Source organism: Cyprinodon variegatus, unplaced genomic scaffold (assembly GCF_000732505.1).
Source record: "Cyprinodon variegatus isolate N-32 unplaced genomic scaffold, C_variegatus-1.0 Scaffold292, whole genome shotgun sequence".
In the NCBI taxonomy this organism is placed as follows: Eukaryota; Metazoa; Chordata; class Actinopteri; order Cyprinodontiformes; family Cyprinodontidae; genus Cyprinodon; species Cyprinodon variegatus.
Window position 1 is genome coordinate 357,142 of NW_015150745.1, and position 20,501 is coordinate 377,642.

Here is a 20,501-nt window from a genome sequence, read left to right on the forward strand (position 1 = left end):
GGTTCAAGTCTGAATCCAGCACTACACCTAGATTTTTGTCATTTTAATTTCATCTTATTTTATCTGCACTAAGATAATTTAATTTGTAAATTAATGAAGATTTTAAGCAGTCTAGTGTAAGTGTAGGAGCACATTAAAAGTTTTTTTTTGTATACCTAGGGCTTTTTGTTTTTTTTTGACTGCGCTTTACTCCTTGTTTGCTTAAGTGTATCCTGCTAATTTAGTCCATGTTTTGCTCACAAGTTAAATAATTATTGCTCAGTTTACTTTAATAATCCCTGGTTGGATTTTAGGACTATTTAAACCAACACTAAACTAAACTAAATTCCTAAAGCTTTCAGGTTTGCCTCACAAACCCATAGGAGGTCCACAAATCGAAAAAGAACCGTAGCATTTTATTTTTCAAAAGATCAGCCAGCCAAGAAAAGCACAACCACAATCAGAGAGGAAGTGCAGAACAACTCAGTTATCCAGGATTAATATAAGAGGAAATACAGGGATGTTCTCATTTTATTATCACTTATCTTCATCTATTCCTTTTTATTCTTATTTTGGTCCATTGAATATTTTTAAAAACTTGATTTCCATCAAATCCACCAAAATCAAACATCCACAGAAGTGCTGTCTCCTGTCATGGTGAGTTTTTATAGAATATACAGCCTCTTAGCAGAACTGAATTTATTTGCTGTTTTGTGTTTTGTCAGTTGTAAAAAAAAAAAAAAAAAAACTAATAAGACAATAACTTAAGCTTTTTAATCCTTAGTCTATTACCAAATATTCATACACAGTGTAGTTTGCACAGGATTCAATTTCACTGGTTCCTGTATTAGTGTCAGCAATCCAAAAATAACTTATTAGTTACCTATTTGTTATGTTACTTGAATTGCAAAGAATAATTAATGAAATTCTTAGTTTACAGTATATTTAAGATGCAAGTATTTTAGTATGGTCAATACTTCTTTACTTCAGTTCTCTGAAAATCACCAAAATATAGAAAATAATGAATATTGTGTGAAACATTTTCCACATAACTACAGATCACTTATCTTTACACAGTAACATTTACTTAGCTATAAAAATTCAACATTTTACAACTTGGTTTCAGTTAAATCCTCTGAAAACCTCCAGCCTACAGCTGCACCTGTCCTCATCTAACCCTGACCAGGCTTGCATGTCCAAATTCTTTCAAATTCTCACTCCAAGGTTTGGTAAAAAGTTGGCAGCCCTGTGTTTATGTAAGGCCGTCCTATGTGTTCGTCCCATTAGCTATATTTTTTTTGCGCATGCGCACTTTCAGGCGTATATCTGTGGTCATTGAAGCTGACCTTTCTCACCACGGTTCTTTGAAAATGGCCGAGGGTCGTAAGAGAAAAAATGTCTATGCGGTGTTTGAGAAGAAAAGAAAGGCCTCAGAAGAGGCAGATATATCCCAGAATGCTTTACACAGAGAGCTCTCCATGCAATGCATTATCTGATTTGCTGTCCCAGCGGCCCGCTATGAGTTTTAACAAAGATGGCGAAGGTACCGCCCAATGGAGGAGGAGTTACATGACCAATGGGGAAGTGATCATCTGTCCAAACGGTACGTTGACTGAGTTTGCCACAAAGTCCACTATATAGTCCCCGCTTTATTTAGTGATTGTGGAATTTAGGGGTTAGGATGGACGTTCAGACACAGTAAGATTGTATGACCTATGACAACAGTAACTTTTAAACAGAGCGTGCACGAGGAGAAATGGGCTTGTGCTCTCGCACAAGCATTTTCTTTAAAGTGTGGAGGGCGGGTCTTTTAAAACATTTGAGAAAACAATACCTTTATGTAGGACTTTAAACCATAGATTAGTGCGCCATTTTTTTTTTAGCACAATTGAAGCTGTACCTGTTTAATACCTTATATCGGAAACCCACCCAGATCTACCATTAACAAGGTCAAATAAAAACCTCCAGATGGAGCTACTTCCACCTTTCTGCCTCGTAGCGGCCAGTTGCTTCCTCCGGTGAACGGCTGGGCTCCATTGTCAGTGGAGTAGATGATCACACTGTTCCTGTAGTAGCCGTACTTTCTGAGGGCGTAGGTGACATTTCGGACCGCCTCGTCCACCGTGGAGACCATGGCAGCGAACTTCCTCCTGGCAACGTTAGCCATGTCCCGGTAGGGATAGATGTAGGACTTGGGAGGCTGCAGAGGGGTGTGGACTGCCTGGAGGAATATCATTTATACTTTTCATTTACATGTTTCATCACAGCTTATAAAAAAGGCTACTGAAGATGTCGAGATGTTTATTTCTAAGACATCCCAAATCACATTCAGAGAAGAGAAGTTAAAACACATCAAATATAAACAAATGCAAGTTTAAATAACTCTTCCTGTGTCTGGTTTTAATTATGCAGCTGTTTGAAAATGGAAAAATGTTTCTCAAAATGGGACTCAGATGTTAAAGTCGTAGGGAAACAGCTGTTCCAACTGTTGCATTTCCGAATTCTCACTAGTGGTGCACAACTTTACACAAGTGAATAAAGTGAATGTGATTGGTCGTTTATCAAGGGGGCGGGATTGTTGTGGCGGAAGGTTCGCAAGTACATTTGGTTGTGGCCGGTTTGTCGGAAAAATCTTGCTAACCAGTTAGCAACTTAGTGCTAGTAGGTTCCCAATGGGAAATTCCATTGGGACCAAGTAGCACTAAATTGGTGACATAGAAACGACACTGTCAAGGAACGCTATGGACAGAGGAAACATGCAAGAGGAGGAGAGTTTAGTGTCGGAGGTCGTGGATGAGTCTCCTCCGTCATACATTTTTTTATTTAGAGGAGGAAAGCGGGGATGAAGATGTTGTGGAAGAGGACGCCAGGGCGGCAGAAGCTTGGTTTGGTGTAGAAGGCTTACAGCCGCACATGTTTGACCCCTTGCCTCGCAACGCTGCCAGTTCTGTTAGCTCTACGCCTGCTGAAGACACAGACGTCCATCCCCGTGAACACTGGGACGCAACTCAATGGGAAAGGAAATTATTCTTATTTTACCCGTTGCGTATATTAGCTGCGACATATGAATCAAGATGCTATGACCGAAAACATTTAATTGACAGATGACCGTTGATATATGATTGGCCGAATTTAGGTGTTCAAGCTGACATATAACTAACTGGCCTGCATTAGATAACGAAAGAAAACCCACAGATTTATTTTGGACAATATGGTCTGATAAAGAGTACATTTATATACATGTTTAAGCCGGAATGATTTGACATTTAAATATAATTTCCCTATGACTTTAAAGAGCAGCCAGAGATGCTCTTTAATGAACGCTGTTTCCACCAGGCTGTGATATCCTGGCTTCACCATCGTCTCTCAGAGCCATACCTGCAGGGAAAGCAGCAGGAAGAGCGGCCTGTCCGTCAGGCTGTGACTCTCCAGGATCTTTCGGGCTCTCTGGGTGAACAGCGTCGTGGAGTATTTTCCTTCCCGGCCCCATGCTACGTTCTCATTATCATGGAGGTCGTAGCCACACAAACCAGGGCCGTCACAAGATCTGTAACTGAAAAGTAGATGGAGCAGGTAAAAGTAAGCTGAGGAAAACTAGATTCACTTTTTTTTTTTTTTTTGCCCTGGTAGTTACTTTATGCTAACCTGTAATAATCCACGCTTCCCGTTAAGGAACCGAAGAAAGTGTCAAAACCTTTCCTGGTGGGCAGACAGGCTTTCCTGCAGAACAAGTAAAAGGACCATCAGATTTTGTAGATTTTTGAGACCTTTGAAAGAACACTGCATCGTTTGCTCAAAGGTTTACAGGTGCAGCTCAAATTGATGGCTATATTTCTTGCACCATTATCACCATGAGTTAGAAAAAATATTTAATAGGTGCTATATGGAGCTTAAATATTATGTAGGGCAATAATAAAATAAAATAATGTATATAATGCAAGGCTCAAATTGTTTTACCTGTGAAATTAATATAGTTTTCCTCTGGTAAAAACTATCCCATTATTTGTCCAGTAGTTTTTTTTTTCAGAGTGAATCATCAGAGGACACCTGCAGACACTCCATCTCACCTGTAGAAGCCCAGGTGCCACTTCCCGACCATGTGTGTGGCGTAGCCAGCCTCGCGGAGCCTCTCAGGCAGGGTGTCCATGTTTGAGGGCAAACAGCTCGGCTGCCTGGGTCTGATAATAGAGTGCTGTAATCCTGTGTGGATCTGATATCTCAAAGAAAACAAGATCTGTCGTTTATCCCTCACAGTAAGACAACAGCAATCATCAGCTGAGCGGTCACGGGACGTTTCCACGCTTGAATAAGAGCCTCTGGCTCCACTGCCATCGGTTGTTTGCTCAGTCTCTCTAAAGCATCTGTTACCCATTAAAGGAACTCACATGTGAGCACAGCTGTTGGTAATTGGCAGGATAAACAGCAGTTGGATGAAGGACACAATCAAATAGCATGAATAGCCTCAACACTGCATGAACGACTGACAGTAAACAACAATATCTGGCTAGATGTTTAAAACACGTGTTGAATTCCCAGAAGCAATTTCTCCAGAACTCTTTTAAACTGGGTTAAACGTTTAAAAAAAAATTTTTATTTACGAAGAAAAATGTTTCAGCTAGCTGCAGTTCTGTAATTGAGCCACTAGATGTCACTGGATCCCCTACTTCAGAATTTGACGTTAGCTCTGAAGCAATCTATCGAATCCGATATAAAGCTTCAAAATTTTTTTCTTTTAATTACAGGATTGATTTCTGTTTTTTATTAATTTTCCAACCAAACATCAATATGACTCAGCATTTATTGTGTATATATATCAGCAGAACAGATCTGGATGACATTAAATCATCCAACATACTTTAAAAATAAATGAGAACCTTCTCCCACATTGAGGATGCACTCAATGGAGTCTGGACTTTAAGGAAGAAAACAAGGCTAATGGAAAACATGCTGCCATAATCTTGTTCCAGTTAGTTTATTAAAGTGTTGTGTATACCTGCCAGTGATGAGTTGGCTTCGTGATGGAGTACAGATGGGTTGAACATAGTAGTTTTCCAGTATCACCCCCTCTGCTGCCAGTTTGTCCAGGGTTGGGGTCTTGATGGTGGGGTTGTGGTAACCAATGTCATTGAAGCCCTGTCAATGATTGATGTCTGCTTTATTCTTGTGCAGAAGCTACATTAACTTTCGCACTTTGATTTTATTCAGCTTTATTTTTCCATAGATGCCCTTCAATTTCCCTTGTTTTTATACAGGATTCCTGGTGCTTTTTTTTTTATTGTTTTCAGATGGCCAGGTGTTGCTGCATTAAGAAACCCCAAATCATAGCACTTCCACAATTATGCCTAACAATTAGTATTAGTTTTTTATTTCCTGGATGGTGTGTTATTTTTTCCAGTCATGTTCCAAGTTATTTCTTCAATTAGATTAGTGACTGATTTGTCCAAATAGCAATATTTTAGAAGTGCTACTTTTTGTCTCTCTTCCAAAAGAACCTGTAAAGCTCCTAGAAAAGTTGAACTTTTGCCAACTCTACCTGAATGTACAGAAATATACTTTTATTTCCATTGCTGTAGGTCCTATGAGAAAATTTTGTGATTCTTCTCCCTGCATCTTATGGTCTGCTTGCAGGCTGAACAGGTTGGTTTGTGCTCGTTGTGGCTAATGCAGCTATAGTACGTAATTTTACCATCCAACAACTACAGGTGGTTTCCACGCACACAGTTCCAAGAGGAAAAACATGGTGGACGAGGAACAGTCCGGACTCACAAGGGTTTGGAACTAAAAAACATCAATTGATTTGGCCCATAAGCATCACAGTGAAGAACAGACTGTGAACAACACTTAGAAAAATATTATCATTATTGCTTGACATGAAGAAGAGGCATTAAAATACTGGAAACAACTGTATTTTCAATTTCTACATGTAGTGCCTACAAGGAAATGTTTTAAAGAATGACTGATTCAAAATTCTGAGATTTCTCTAAATCCTTCATTAGCCCCACAGCCTCTCTGAAGGCCTCAGACAGGTAAGTGAATCTCACCAGTGTTAAGGCAAATTCTCTGTCAATGTTTATGTTAATGTCAATTTTGTGAGTATAGTAGATGTAAGAACTACAGTTTGACTAAAGACCTTCACAAAAAAGGGAAACGCTGAATAAATAAATCCAGAAAACACCCATTAAACCAACCAATGTAGGATTAATAGAGAGTCAAGTATGGGCACATCACAACCTAGCAGGTCTGATTTAAATCAGACTAAACTCAAGTTAAAAGTCAATGTGAATAATGAGCATTAGGAGGGATTTAAAGGACTGGAGAGACTCAGCAGTAGGAATATTCAGGAGAAGTCTGTTCCACAGACTGGGGGCTGTGCTTTGAGATTTCTCCGCTCTATTTGAGTTGTAAAAGTTTACGAGATCAGTTAAATAACATGATGCCAAATCAATAATAATTTTTAGAGAGTAAAATGATCTTGAACTTTACATGAAAATGAAAATGCAGCCAGTATAACTGTGCTAGAACTGGAGTGATGAGGTCAAGCCTTCTGGTAGACATTAGAAGAAATTCAGCAGTGTTTGGGACTAATGCCAAGTCCAAAAGTGGTGACAGTAATCTGGCTTAAAACTTTCCTTTTTGAATTTATAGCTATAGTAGCTCAGGTTATCCACTGCTATCTCTATAGTTATGCTGCTATAGGCTTAGACTGCCGGAGAGCATAGGGACCCCTTTATCATCATTCTGCTTTATTCTATTTCTATTCTCCCACTGCAGAATTCTTTTGTTCAATTTCTAATGTTATGCTCTCTCTGCTTTTTCTCATAGTAGCTTCATCTGGTCTGTTCCTGTTTGGCTGTGACTCCATCCTGAGAGAAATATCAGCTGTTCTGCTGCAATCAACACCTTTGTTTATAGATGTTTGAGCTTGGCCTGTTTTTCATTGTAGTCCTGTTTATCTGACTGACTGCATGTGCTCTCTTTCATACTCCGACATGAAAGCTGGCTTGGAGGTGCTTGCCTGGCTGTGTGTTGCCCTGACTGGCCACCTGTGGAGCTGATTGACAGTTGCCTTTTGTGTGTCTGCTTCTTCTGTATGTCTGCTTCTGTCTCCTTAAACCCCAGATGGCCACTCACACTGAGCCTGGTTCTGCTGGAGGTTTCTTCCTGTTAAAAGGGAGTTTTTCCTCTCCACCTTTGCTACAAGCATGCTTGGTGTGAGGGATTGCCTTCTAGTCAATGAGTCCATGCAATCAACTGGTTCCCCCTCCTTCCTTATCTCCTCTAGACATAATGAAGGTAAGGACAAGAGTTTTAATGTAATTTGGGAGGATTTACCTGTATGGCCATTTGATGTAAACAATAAAAAGAAGCTTTGACAACTGTCAACACTTGCTTTCACATAACATTTTCTTTTCATTCATGCATTTTTCTTTAGTAGGATCAATTACTGCAACAGTTTCTTCACTAGTTTGCCTAAAAGTCCATCATACAGCTGCAGCTGATCCAAAACGCTGCTGCCAGTATTCTCACTAGAACTAAGAAAGTAGAGCACATCAGACCGGTTATGAAGTCCTTCCACTGTAGCTCAGAGAATTGACTTTAAAATCCTTCTGTTAGTGTATAGATCACCGAATGGATCAGCAACTCAATACATAACAGATCTGTTGTCAGTGTATCGACCTCCCAGATCACTCAGGCCTTCTAGTTCCAGCCTACTCTGTACACCCAGAACTAGAACCAAACATGGAGAAGCAGCATTTAGTTCCTATGCTCCACTGACTGGAACAAATTCCAGAAGACTAGAAAAGAGCAGAAAGCCTGAGTTCCTTAAAGTCAAAGTTAAAAACCCATTTGTTTAGAGTAGAGGTGTCAAGTTACAAAGTACAAATACTTTGTTACTGTACTTAAATACACTTTTTAGGTATCTATCATTTCCTCCATTACTTATTTTTCTTCCTACTTCTGACTTCTACTCATTACATTTTCACACAAGTATCTGTACTTTCTATTCTTTACATTATTAAAACAAACGTTACGCGTTACTCTTGGTTTTGGTTTAATGTTTATAAATATTTATTTCCCGTCATGTGCGCCATCCAATGCAGATCATTGCGCCATCCACATCTAGTGAAAACAAGTGTGATTGGATGAGTCGTATAACGCAAACACTCATTGGTTAGCTAAAGGAAATCATCAGAAGCAAGCAGGTGTTCTTCAAACTGTAAACGTGAATAGTCTATGCCATGCTACAATGTTGGATTCAGAAAAAGATGTTGAAATGTCTGAAAGGTCGGACACAGGCAAATTTAAACTGTTAACTGAGGTGTTATTAGTTTAAGCTTGTGATCCAACTGTTTACTTGTTTACCTGCTTTTATCATGTTTTTTTTATCTTAACTTGCTTTTTGCTGCTTTTATTTTTATTCCATGTTATTTTTTTATTAATTTGAACCACTATGAATTGTCTTAGTACTGAGCTGTACTATACAAATAAAGGTGCTTCGCCTTGCCTCAGAACTCTCTGATAATGAGGCCAGAGGAACGATTAGAAGTAAGACGGATAGCTAAGGTTATCACATAACAGCCTAAGAGGGGTATAGTCAGCAAACGCAATCATTTGATTTTTCTTTGATGTCTTTGATGTCTTGCAGAACGTTAAAGGGATGCTGAAGGCTGTGAGAGACATCCAAGTTTAAAGGAAAATATATTTAGACATCATCAGCATAATAATGTTGAATCTTTATGCTGATGATGTCCAAATATATTTCACTGTCTACAGCAGTGATTCCCAGAATTTCCTTGGTTTTCTTTGCCCTCCTTTTGATTAAATAGACACAAAAAATAGCTTTCTGATGGATAAAATCGAAGCCTTTAAGACCAACAATTATTTCAAATAAAAGCCAGAACTGTCAGGTTTTTTTTTTCCTGAAAGTTTAGATAGTAAAATATGGCATAATTTAACTCATTTTACCCTAAATAGATAGTTGTTTATTGTGAAGGGTGAAATGTCACCATGCTTAATAGTTTACAAATACCGAATACAAGAAGCTCATTGACTAATCCTATTATGCAAACCATCAAGACAGTTAGAATAAATATTTTCTTCTGAAACACGATAGTTCGATTGCTTAGGAGGATAAACCTTTGCAAAACACTCAGAAACTCACTTGATCGTCAATCAGGATGAAGATGATGTGCGGCTGCTTCCTGGTCTTCAGCCCAGTTCCACCGGTCTGAACGTTGGTGTTATTTATTCGGTCTGATTTGGACTGAGCCGACAGGAAGTCCCAGCTGAGGAAAATGGTCAGCAAGGTTAGAGCTGCCCGCATCGTTACAGCAGGGCTCCTGCAGGGAAAAACAAAACATTAACACAGGACAAAATAAACACAACAACACAGCAGTGTCTCCAGAAAAGAGGAAGAAAAACACAGAGGGAAATGGAGCTGGAAAATTGTTTGAGTGGGCACTGCTTCACACAAGCATGCCATCGCTGGAGGACCGAGTGCGGATCATAAAACCACATTTGGGATTTACTCGCCAACTTGGCTGAGGCTCTGATCTGAAACTCATCCATCTGTTGGAGCGAGAGCTGAAACTCTCAGGAGGAGGGCCTCTAAAGCCTTTATGAAGCTGGGTAACAACTCCAACAAAGAGCATTGGAAATATATTAGCAGTGGCAGAGAGAGCAGAGACTGCAGGGCCAAGGGTTTCAACACAACCCTTTCATCAGTAGGTGGGATTATGCGGCTGGATTAAAATCAGTCAAATCCTTTTAGCAAGAAGAGAAACAGTGATAGTCTACAGATTAATGATAATATATCTGTAAGAGAACCTAGAGGTCATAAAAAACTGTGTATTACTTTACAGTTGGCTTTTAAGAGTAGCATAAATCAGCTTGAACTGGGCTGATAAAATATAAGACGACCAAGAAACAATAAAAACTGTCTACTACTTTACAGCTGGTTTGTTTTACCTCCAAGGTATAAACACTCCTAGTTGGTTCTGTTGTTACTTTTTAGAACTTTTTTAGAACTTTTTTTTTTAAACTTGGGTGAAAGTCCAGTTTAAACACAGAACTGAAGTTGAATCCAGTGTTTTTGCATATTGTGGTTGTCGTTTGGACTCTTGTTGAAGCTTAAAGTGAGCCAGATTCCCTTTTGTGCTCACAAAGTTGGCCGATAAAGATAGTTCTGATTTCCGCTTCGTGGAGAAACAGAACCTTTGATATAGGAAAGTAGAGGGGCAGCCGAGGTCCACAGCTCCAGTGGGAGACATCTGCTGACAGGCCACCAATTACTGTTTGCTGGAAGCCACGTGGGGGAGAAGAAGAAGAACGCTGCCAAACTTTTGAACTTCTTCACTCTGTCATGCTCCACTTTACCCTCGACACTCCATCTCCACTGAGAGATAGTGATGGCCAGTGGCGGATCTAGGGGGCGGCTACTTGGGCTACAGCTAGGGTCCAACTGTCCCTTGAAAAACAGAATTGCTCCGTATTTAGAAGTAGAAGTACCTGTCCCATATTTAGTGTAAAAGGAACTCACTTTGTCCCGCATTACTGAGAGAGTAAAAAAATTGTGTAAAAAGCTAATGGAAAATGAAGAACAAGGACGCGTTAGATACAAAACTTATAGTAAACTTGTTCCCGGGCCCTGTCCTGTGTTCTGACCAATGAGCTGATAACATATATGTGACGATCCAGAATCCCCTCATCCTATTGGTCGAGCCAAGTGTTGCTCACGGAGAAGATAGCGGAGACAACAGAGCAGTATGGGGGACGAACGGAGTAATTTATGCTGATGCTCCTTTATTTAGCTTAACTCTGCAGCACTCAAAGACAAACAACTCCTCACTGCTGCAAGAGCTCAGAGGAAATGTATGTGGAAAAAGTCGCCTATCGACTCATAATGTTTCATTTAGCTAATGATTTTTTTTTCTGTTTAACAACTGTAGCCTACAGTCATTGCATTTAAGGCTCAAATATGTTTACAAGTTTGCAGAAGTTTGCTGTTGCACCAAAAATGTGCATTATTTATTCAATGTTTTATGTTGCTTTTTACAGTTTGAAGTTAAGCAGGACAGGCTTATGTTTAATATACTTATTCTGTTCATCAAAGTTTGTTATTTTGTATTAAAGTGTTCCTGCTGGATATTAAGTTGTTTTCAATGTGTTCATGTCAGTCGCGAATATGCATCTAATTCAATGCAGATTTGAGTCAAAAAGTTAAAAAAAAAACCATTTCACACACACAGGGGTGCAAAAAAAAAAAAAAACACACCAGGAGGGGTAAAGCCAATCAGCAGGCACGCACATGAGGTTTCCCTTTTTTTTTCAGGGAGTTGGCAACCCTAGCTACAGCCCTGCATGTGTCCCCAAGAGCCTCAGATCTCGCTTCTTAGCTGATCTGAGTAAAATGTGCAGTACTGGAATTCACCAGAGAGTGGCAGCATGCACAGGAAAGCAGCCTGTAGCATTCCCATGCAGAAGAAGTGTTTTCCTTTCATCGCTGCCAACTTTTAGGAGTCGAGCGCCTCCGCGCCGCAAATTTGAAATGGATAGGCCAGTGGTGGATATCAATGGATTATATCAGGTGGCTAAAATATTTGATCTCCCTCTCAGAACATTGAGAAATAACGATCAAATGTCACCAAATCCACAGGGTCTGTTGTTGATGAAGAGAGGAATAAACACAGTTAAAGAGTTGCAGGTATTTTTATTTCTTCCCATGTTATGGAGGGCAAACGGAATGTAATTTAATGTGTGTCTAATTGAATAGACATACATTATTTGTTCTACGTTTTCTCCCTCTCTTCTTGTCCCTTTACTTGTTGTTTTCCTCTCTATGTTTTGTACTCAGCTGACTTTTCATGTTGTCTCAAAAGGAATGAAACTAAGCTCACTTAACCGATTGCTCCTTCCTGTGTTTCCAAAAAGGCGACGTAAAGACGTAAAGTAAATAATCCAGTCCTTCTTTCCACTGTAGACAAGCCATGATCTGCTTATCTATTCTCCAGTTTTCATTCGTATGAAATAATAGCTGAATTGAATCATGACAGCAGACAGAGGAGAGCAGGAGGCGGGGTTACCAATCTACTGGCTCTGGAGAGCAGAGTTCGGTGCACTAGGTGGTTTTTAAAAATAAAAGCGCAAGAGGATTCTGAAAAGTCGCTGAATACACCTGTGCCTGAGACACAGTTAATATTATAAGCATCCTGATGGCGTTTTAACGAAGGGATTTTTATCAAAAACATAATTAATGTACACAAATAAGTAATAACTGTATTAACCATACATGTAAAAGGAGTTTTAGGGCCCCCCCAGGAACTTGGGGTCCCAGGCAGCTGCTTAGTTTTGCCTAATGGTAAATTTGCCCCTGGTTCAACTTTAAGTCTAACTTGTTAGTCTTATCAAACATGACTATAGGAACACTTTCATCTCCTGCAGAGTTCTAAGTGTTAAACTTTCTCCTTTGTCCTCAACTTTCCTCATTCTAAAGATTAATTCAGAAAATAAGCAGAAAAAAGGCACTAACTTTAGAACATTTAAGGGTTTATTGATATTTTTTCTAATTAAAATAATTCCTGTCTGCCATGAAACTAAATGTTAAGTTTATATCCTTTAGCTTAGTGGACCTTATCTCAGCATAAAGTTAGAGGAAGGAAAGCAGCAGAATGAAAGTCTAACTAAAGTGTGGCATGTTTGAACTTGTATATAGAACTGAAGGCAGAAGGTAAAGTTGGGTTTTCTAAATGATGAGAAGCAGCTGCCTGTGGTTCCCACTGCTGGAGACTAGAACACATATTTCCTCTGCCTGTGTGTGAATGCGCTCTGGAATAAAGCTGTTTTTGGGTTCATTAGAGGCTTAATCCTCTTTAAATGAGGTGGGTGATCATAATCCTATAATAACGCAGGAATAAGAGCTGCAAGAAATGTTGTGAAAGAAAGCTCCCAAATGTAGAATTGATGTTAGAATCAGGCCCAAATCAATACCTCGATGCAGGATCAATAGGAGTGAAGGGCTCTCCTGTGATCTTTGCTCTGCTCCTCTTTACATCCTCATCCTCTCCGCTGTCCTTCCAGCTCCGCCGCGCTTTGCTTGCTGAGAAGTTTGCAGGAGACGCAGCATGTCCTCAAGGTTCTCCCTCAAGCCTTCCTGCCTTCCTTCGGTCTGAGCGTCCCGGCTGCCAAAGAGACGAGAAAGGAGGCATAAAGCTCCCCGCAAAGCCCCGCACAGCACCGGGGCGCACTTTCAAAATAAAACACAGTCTGGCTGCACTGATTGGTGAGGTTCTTTCATCATTTATCAGGTCTGTCCACAGTACGGAAGAACGTTAGGGCCACTGAAAAGGGAAAAAAAGTTTATTTTAGTTTAATATGGGGAAAAAAGTCAGAATTCTGACTGTAATCTGAGAATTCTGACTTTAATCTCAAAATTTACTTTTTTCTAAGAATTCTGACTTTAATCTCAAAATTTACTTTTTTCTAAGAATTCTGACTTTAATCTATGAATTCTGACTTTAATCTCAGAATTCTGACTCTAATCTCAGAATTCTGTCTTTTTTCTCAGAATTCGGACTTTTTTCTCAGAATTTGGACTTTAATCTCAGAATTCTGACTTTAATCTCTGTCTTTAATCTCAGAATTCTGACTTTAATCTCAGAATTTGTTTTTTTTCTCAGAATTTGGAATTCAATCTCAGAATTCTGACTCAAATCTTAGAATTCTGTATTTAATCTCAGAATTCTGACTTTAATCTCAGAATTCTGACTTTTTTCTCAGAATTCGGACTTTAATCTCAGAATTCTATCTTTAATTTTAGAATTCTGACTTTAATCTCAGAATTCTGTATTTAATCTCAGAATTCGGACTTTAATCTCAGAATTCTGACTCTAATCTTAGAATTCTGACTTTTTTTCCTCAGAATTCTGACTGTAATCTCAGAATTCTGACTTTAGTCTAACATCATCAAGAACATGAAAAACTAAAGAAATATCAGAGGCTCAGAGAACAGCTGGAGAAAACCTGGAAGGTACAACACTATCACAGGGGGAAAAGGCAGAGCTGGGCCGCAATAACCAACAGAAATGAAATGCACTCTCAGCAGGGCGAAAAACCACCAACACACCTCCCAGGGAAACCTCCAGCTCCAGGGGGGCCCGGGGACCCATCCTTGGGCAACCCCCCAAGGACTAAACCAAGTAGCACGCACCGGCAGACTGTTTGGGCCCCTGGGGCAGTAACCCCCAAACTGAAGGAGTGGTTATAGCAGATCCCTGGAAATACATCCGACATCTTGGTCCAGAAGAGTGCAGTTCTAGGATATATATATATATATATATATATATATATATATATATAAATCAAAATTATTCCAGTCTAAATATTTTCACAGATTTTATATTTAACCAAACTTGCACACTGAAGGGTGATTTTCAGTCCTTGTTTCATTTTAATACTTTACTGCTCTAATTTTGAAGGCTGAACTACTCCACTTCCGTTTATTATGACTTTATTTATGTAACTTTACAGTAGAAGCCGTTTAAAAAAACCTAATTTTCAGAGTATACTGGGGGATTAGGTGAGTAATGGAGGGTTGGTATTTTCTAACTAGTCTTCTTAGGCCTGACTGGGACATCAGAGAGGAACAAGGACAGCATGGGAGGCTGGACTGATGGGAAGGGTGGAGAGCCAGCTGGCAGGGCCTCCAGAGGAATCCAACACAGTTCCTCCTTTATGCAACTAAATGTGGTGATAAAAAAAACAAAAACATGACAAAATATATGCATTACATTCATTTATCAATAACTTGTAAAACAAATACCTTTCTAGAAATATATGCATGCTTTACCCTCTGTGTTATTTTATTTGTCCAAACTGCAATAAAATAATTCATTTTCCTGTTGGGGAGCTTCTGTGGCTGGAGTAACTGGATCAGGTTTCCAGGGAGCAATGTGAAAGAGCCTGATTCACTGGCACTCAGTGAGAACATTGTCAGAAATTGTTTTATTTTTGCAGTTCTTCATGTCGCTCCCTGTGAAGAAATGGGCGGCATGTCAGGGAGAGAGCAACTCCTCTAGTTGATGTCTGGGGTCATTTTAAGGGGGTTCTTCCAGGTGTTTTAATAAATCTCTTAACATCTCCAGGCGACTCAGTTCTAAAGTTTGAAGCAATCTTTTCAGACATTTTTCCTATTCTCTTATTTATTTATTTTTTTGACAATCTGTAAGGATTTCAGATAGTCTGCAGCTGGTCTCCTGAAATCAAAATAGCTCTCTAACAAACCCCCCAGATCCATAAATACACTAAGCTGTTGTTTTTGGGGTCCTTATAGGATTATACTTTAATATAAACCAGTCATTCATGGCTTTAAATTTATAACTAGGACTGCTGTCGAGCTGGAAGTCAAATCCCATCCAAATCTCAAATCATCTACAACCCCTGGCAAAAATGATTGAATCAACAGTCTCTAAGGATGTTCTTTTACTTTTATTTTATTTTGTTGGAAAAGGAAGGCAGGCATGACAAAAAAACTAATGTCAATTAAGGGGCCTAAAGACACACTTAAGGAAATAAATAAAATAAAAAAAACATTTAGTGGTAAGCACTTTTTTAGGGCCAGTTTTGTCTTTTTCCCTTTAAAAGCCTCTCCATTTTTGAACACAGCTGACTGAACAACCAACATCTTTTGCAATGTCTCTCATGCTGAGACCATAATTCATCTCAGTTCACTTTGTGCAACAACTCTCCAAGATGTGATCACTCATTTTTAACTGCAGAACAGCAAGAAGATCTAATCTGATCCAGGTGTTTGTTCTGGAAATGAAAAATGTCAAGGTTGTTTCCATAGTTTTTTCTTCAGAATTTAGTGATCCCATGTTTTTTTTTCTTGCTTCCTGCTTGAACTAATAAAAGAATGACTGTAGTTTTGTGTCAGTTAAGATGATCTAAAATCTTTTGTTTATACATAATGGAGAAAAAAAAATCTAAAAAAGTGCAGATTGCTAGTGGATCTGCATCCTTTCTTTATAACTCTTTATCAGCATCTCTAAAGCATCACAGTACCATTGCCATGTTTCTCCAGGCCTAGAAGAAAGTGAAGTATACATTTGTATTTTTATTCTTACTATTATTAAATTGGCAATTAAAGGTTAAATCTATTGCTAAAGATCTATTGACCATTGGCTTGTTCTTTGTAATGTTTCCTTTTTCTAAATCTATAGCTTTTTTAAATAGCTAAACTGAGAAATAATTTCATAAAAAATCTAATCATGCACAAATCTTATTTTATTTTGGAAATTGAACCTTAATATTCATATTTTATTTTTTAGATCCAAACTTTAACTCTTTATGAAATTAATAAGTGGCAGCAATATTTTACTAAAATCTCAACTTTACCTTATGACACAGAGAAGGAAGCCTATCTCCGCCAATCTCATAAGCTATGTCATGCTACCTTATAATACTGAGATACTATCTCTAAATATGAGCCATTATCTTATAGTTATGAGATATGATGATTTTGACTTAGAATAGAATAGAAAATCCCTTTATTAACTACCTCATACTTTTGCAATACTATTTTATAATGGTGATATTATGGGATGGTATCTCATAAGTATGACTTATTGATCTTGTGCTCAAGAGATATCTCACAATAATGAGATACTATTTCGAATCATGAATTAAGTAATAATTATGAATTATTACTAGCCATGTCATGAATCAGCTTTCTCATAATTATAAGAAAGTATCTCATTATTATGACATAATCTCTCATATCTATGAGATGAAATGAGTATGAGATGTTACATCAGAATTATGAAATACTTAAATCACAATTATGAGATAATATCTTAGATAGTATCTCATCATTATGCAATCTCTTATGAGATAGTGAAGTAAAAAATAAAGAGATCTCATCATTTGGACTTAGCTATCTCAAAATTATGAGATAGTTAAGGCATGGCCTGAGAGATATGAGCCATTTTCATGAGTTAATGAGCATCCATACAAAATGTTATTTCTGGTTGTTATAAATTAACTTATGATATATATATATATATATATATATATATATATATATATATATATATATATATATATATATATATATATATATAATATATAATATATAATATATATAACCAAAAGGTACATTTTCCCAACAGGGGGTGCTTGTGCTCTTAGTGGTCTGTGAGTGCATTGTAAGGGATACATGAAAATATTCTGTTTCTCATCTCATAAAATAAAATAGGGCTAAGATCCATTAAACTTTGTGAGTTTAGTATGATTTTATTTTGTATTTATTTCGATTTTGTATTAGCTTCTGGGCAACATATTTATTTATTTTAAGCTGGAAAGAATAAAATGCCAAAGAATGAAATGCTCAAGTTAAAAAAGATTAAATAAAATATTTATTTTATAATCAGTTATTGTACATTTCACTTTTTTTTCAGTCATCAATACTTTTGTCTATGGGAGCCCATTTCTGCCACATGAAAGTAAAAAACCAAATAGAAAGTGATAATTATTAGATACAAAGTAATAATTTCGACTATCAGAGAAATAATTATGAGATCGAAGTAATAATTTCATCTTTCAAAGTCATAATGATGGGATACAAAGTAATAATTTCATCTTTCAAAGTCATAATGATGAAATAAAAAGTAATAATTTCCACTTTCAAAATCATAATGATGAGAAACAAAGTAATAATTTCATCTTTCAAAGTCATAATGATAACATACAATTAGATACAAAATGAAATTATTACTTTTATTCTCATAATTATGACTGCCTATTTGGCTTTTTTTTTTTTTTACTTTCATGTGGCAGAAACGGGCTTCCATATACAGTAGTCTGAGGGTAACCCTAAAATGCCCACAGGGCTGCACATGGCAGAAAATGTGGGAAACCGCTGCCCCTAAAGGGCAAAAATAAAAACTCCATTTCCCATGTCTCCCTTCGTGCGCGCACACGTGCTCTCGCTGGATAGCGAGCATGAAGTGAAGCGTTATTAAAATCCTGGATGCTTTCTGCTGCTGTATTTTTTATCTGCGTGTTTCTCTGTGTCTGCGGCTCATCATGGGCTCGATGGAAGACGCCGCTCTGCTGGTTTTAATCCACCAACACCTGCAGGCCAGCGGCTACAGGGACGCTGCTCAGCTGCTGGAGGAACATCTAATCCAGGTGAGAAGTTGCTCCTCAATTAAACTCAGCTGAGCAGACCTCTGAGCTCAGTTCAACCACCCTCTACAATATTATTGCTCATTTCAGAGCAGACATGCGCGTCTTACATGTTATATAAGAAGTTTAATAAAACATGAATGTGACTGCTGCCTCTTTTTATTTTATTTATTCCATTTTTTGCCTCAGTGAGGTTTGCAGGAAAGCTGCTCCTTGGGTTCCAGCTGGTATCTCCTGGTTCAGGCCTCCTGCAGGAAAAGAACAGAATGTTTCAGGAGCTGCTTGGGCACAAATATTGCCTGCAGCTGCACACTCATTTCCCACATCCCTTTATATGTCCATGCTGCATGAATATTTTCCTTAAATCTAGAATAATCTGCAAGGCAAAACATTTAAAAGACAAGTATAGATTTAACTCATGTCCTAACAGACTAAAGACATATTTTGCATTATTTCCTTGTCACCCTGACTTTTGGATCATAAAAATAGTGTTGCTCTGATGCCATTTTTTGGCCCCGATACCTGGCTGTATCAGCTGATACTGATAAAATACCAATACCATCTGTTTAAAATTGATGTGTGTGTAAACATAAGAACTGCGTACTACTTGGATGTAAAATAGGAAAAAGGAAAAAGACTAACGCAAAATGAATCCACTAAAACTTTTTATTGCCTACCTGGAATAGGTGACATTTTAGTGCTGGATCGGAGCCTCACTGGTATCGGTTTAACACTACATAAAAGTATAAACTTTTTCCTAAATTAGTGAAATCTTGGATAGTAGGATAATCTGTTTATACACATTTATTGATGGCTTTTGATTTTCTTAAATTCTAAACAGATGCATTTAAGTATTTTTTGCCCATTGACCGTTAAAGATATGCATTGATTTCCTGGAGGAAACTGGATCTCAGGCAACCAACTAGTTCCATATTTCAGGCTCCAACCGACTGACTACAGATATTACTGTGGGAAAAAAAGCAGCAGACAGAATCACAGCAGCGTCAATAATCTTTAAACATACCCGCCCTGCTGCCTGTTGTTGTTGTTGGAAGTTATTATTCTCCATTAAAAGCTCATGCTTTTTTTTTCGTGCACATGCATTTAAAATGAGACTTAGTTCCGATCTGTTTATTGTGTCCAGGTGGAAATGCCAGTGGATGGTCAAAACCTGCATGATATCTTCATTGGATGGAGGAAGTAAGTCACATACAAACAAAAAAGACTAAAATGGAAAAACAAAAACAAAAGAACAAACAAGATTTGTCTTTACATTTTGTCATACTTTGATAACATTCAATGAAAGTTATTGGATCTTTTAATGCAGAGTACTACATACTTGTAAAATGTAAAAAAAAATATTTTTTTATAAATTTTTTTTACATTTGTTAGAAATCTGAAATGATGCTGTGCATTTTTTTTCAGACCTTCTAAATAATAACTTTCTGCTGTATTAACAGATGTAGGTCTTTAGAGGTGTTACTCTTTGGGTTTGCACTAATATTCTCAGTGGGATTTAGGTTTGGTATGTTTAGAGCTGTTGTTCTGTTAAAAGGTGAACTTTCACTTTAATCTCGGGTCTTTTTGAGCCTTAAGCATTTTTAGTCCATGATTGTTGTGCGTTTGACTCCATGAAGAATCCCTTTAGCTCAGACTTAAGACCGCTGCTGTTTATTTCGTGCCATGCGGTATTAAATTGTCACCACACACATACACACCCACACACACCCATACTCGTTCTGTAGTGAGGACCATGTGCTGACTCCCATTGACTTTCATTAATTTTCAGTCACTTTCAACCCTTTCTATGCCCTAACCCTAAAACTAACCATTAACAATGCATACCTCACACTAACCCTTACCCAACTGACACTTTAGCCCTAAACCTAACAATTAGCTAAATAGCACGAGAGGACCAGCAAAATGTCCTCGCTTTGCAACAACTGGTCCTTAATCTGGTGGGGAAATTGGAACAATGGTCCTCACTCTGAGGGCTAGACAGGTACACACACACACACACAAACATTTATCTCACTATATTTGTAGGGCCTTTCCATGGACTTCAATTAAATTCTACAGCCTAAATGTCACCTTTACCCTAAACCTAACCATTACAGGTTCATACCTAACCCCATCCCAAACTCAATTCACACCTTAGTCCTAAATGTGAAACCTCACTGTAAAACAGAAATTCCCCTTGTGGGGTCCATGCATCAATCCTCACAAGGAGAAAAATAGGCCCCACAATGTAAGATTTTTATATATATATATATATATATATATATTAGGGATGGGACGATTTATGAAAACCGTCCGAACCGTTCGGTTCGACTGTCTCG

At 38.1% G+C, this 20,501-nt stretch overlaps 1 protein-coding gene across 2 annotated transcripts in view; it reads right to left on the reverse strand.

The window, feature by feature from the left end:
• Positions 1 to 13,154, reverse strand: part of LOC107090373 (arylsulfatase I-like) — a 19,012-nt gene extending 5,858 nt beyond the window's left edge. The window contains exons 1-7 of one of the 2 annotated variants that reach the window (XM_015383705.1): positions 12,967 to 13,154; positions 9,143 to 9,320; positions 4,973 to 5,112; positions 4,047 to 4,196; positions 3,625 to 3,699; positions 3,358 to 3,532; positions 1,964 to 2,200 (exon numbers count right to left, since the gene is read on the reverse strand). In XM_015383705.1, coding sequence (XP_015239191.1) covers positions 1,964 to 2,200; positions 3,358 to 3,532; positions 3,625 to 3,699; positions 4,047 to 4,196; positions 4,973 to 5,112; positions 9,143 to 9,304 — 939 coding nt within the window. In that variant the 5' untranslated portion in view covers positions 9,305 to 9,320; positions 12,967 to 13,154. Of the gene's footprint in view, positions 1 to 1,963; positions 2,201 to 3,357; positions 3,533 to 3,624; positions 3,700 to 4,046; positions 4,197 to 4,972; positions 5,113 to 9,142; positions 9,321 to 12,966 lie in introns of those variants that run through there. The other variant, XM_015383706.1, reaches the window with a different exon arrangement.
• Between the last annotated feature and the right edge of the window lie 7,347 nt (positions 13,155 to 20,501).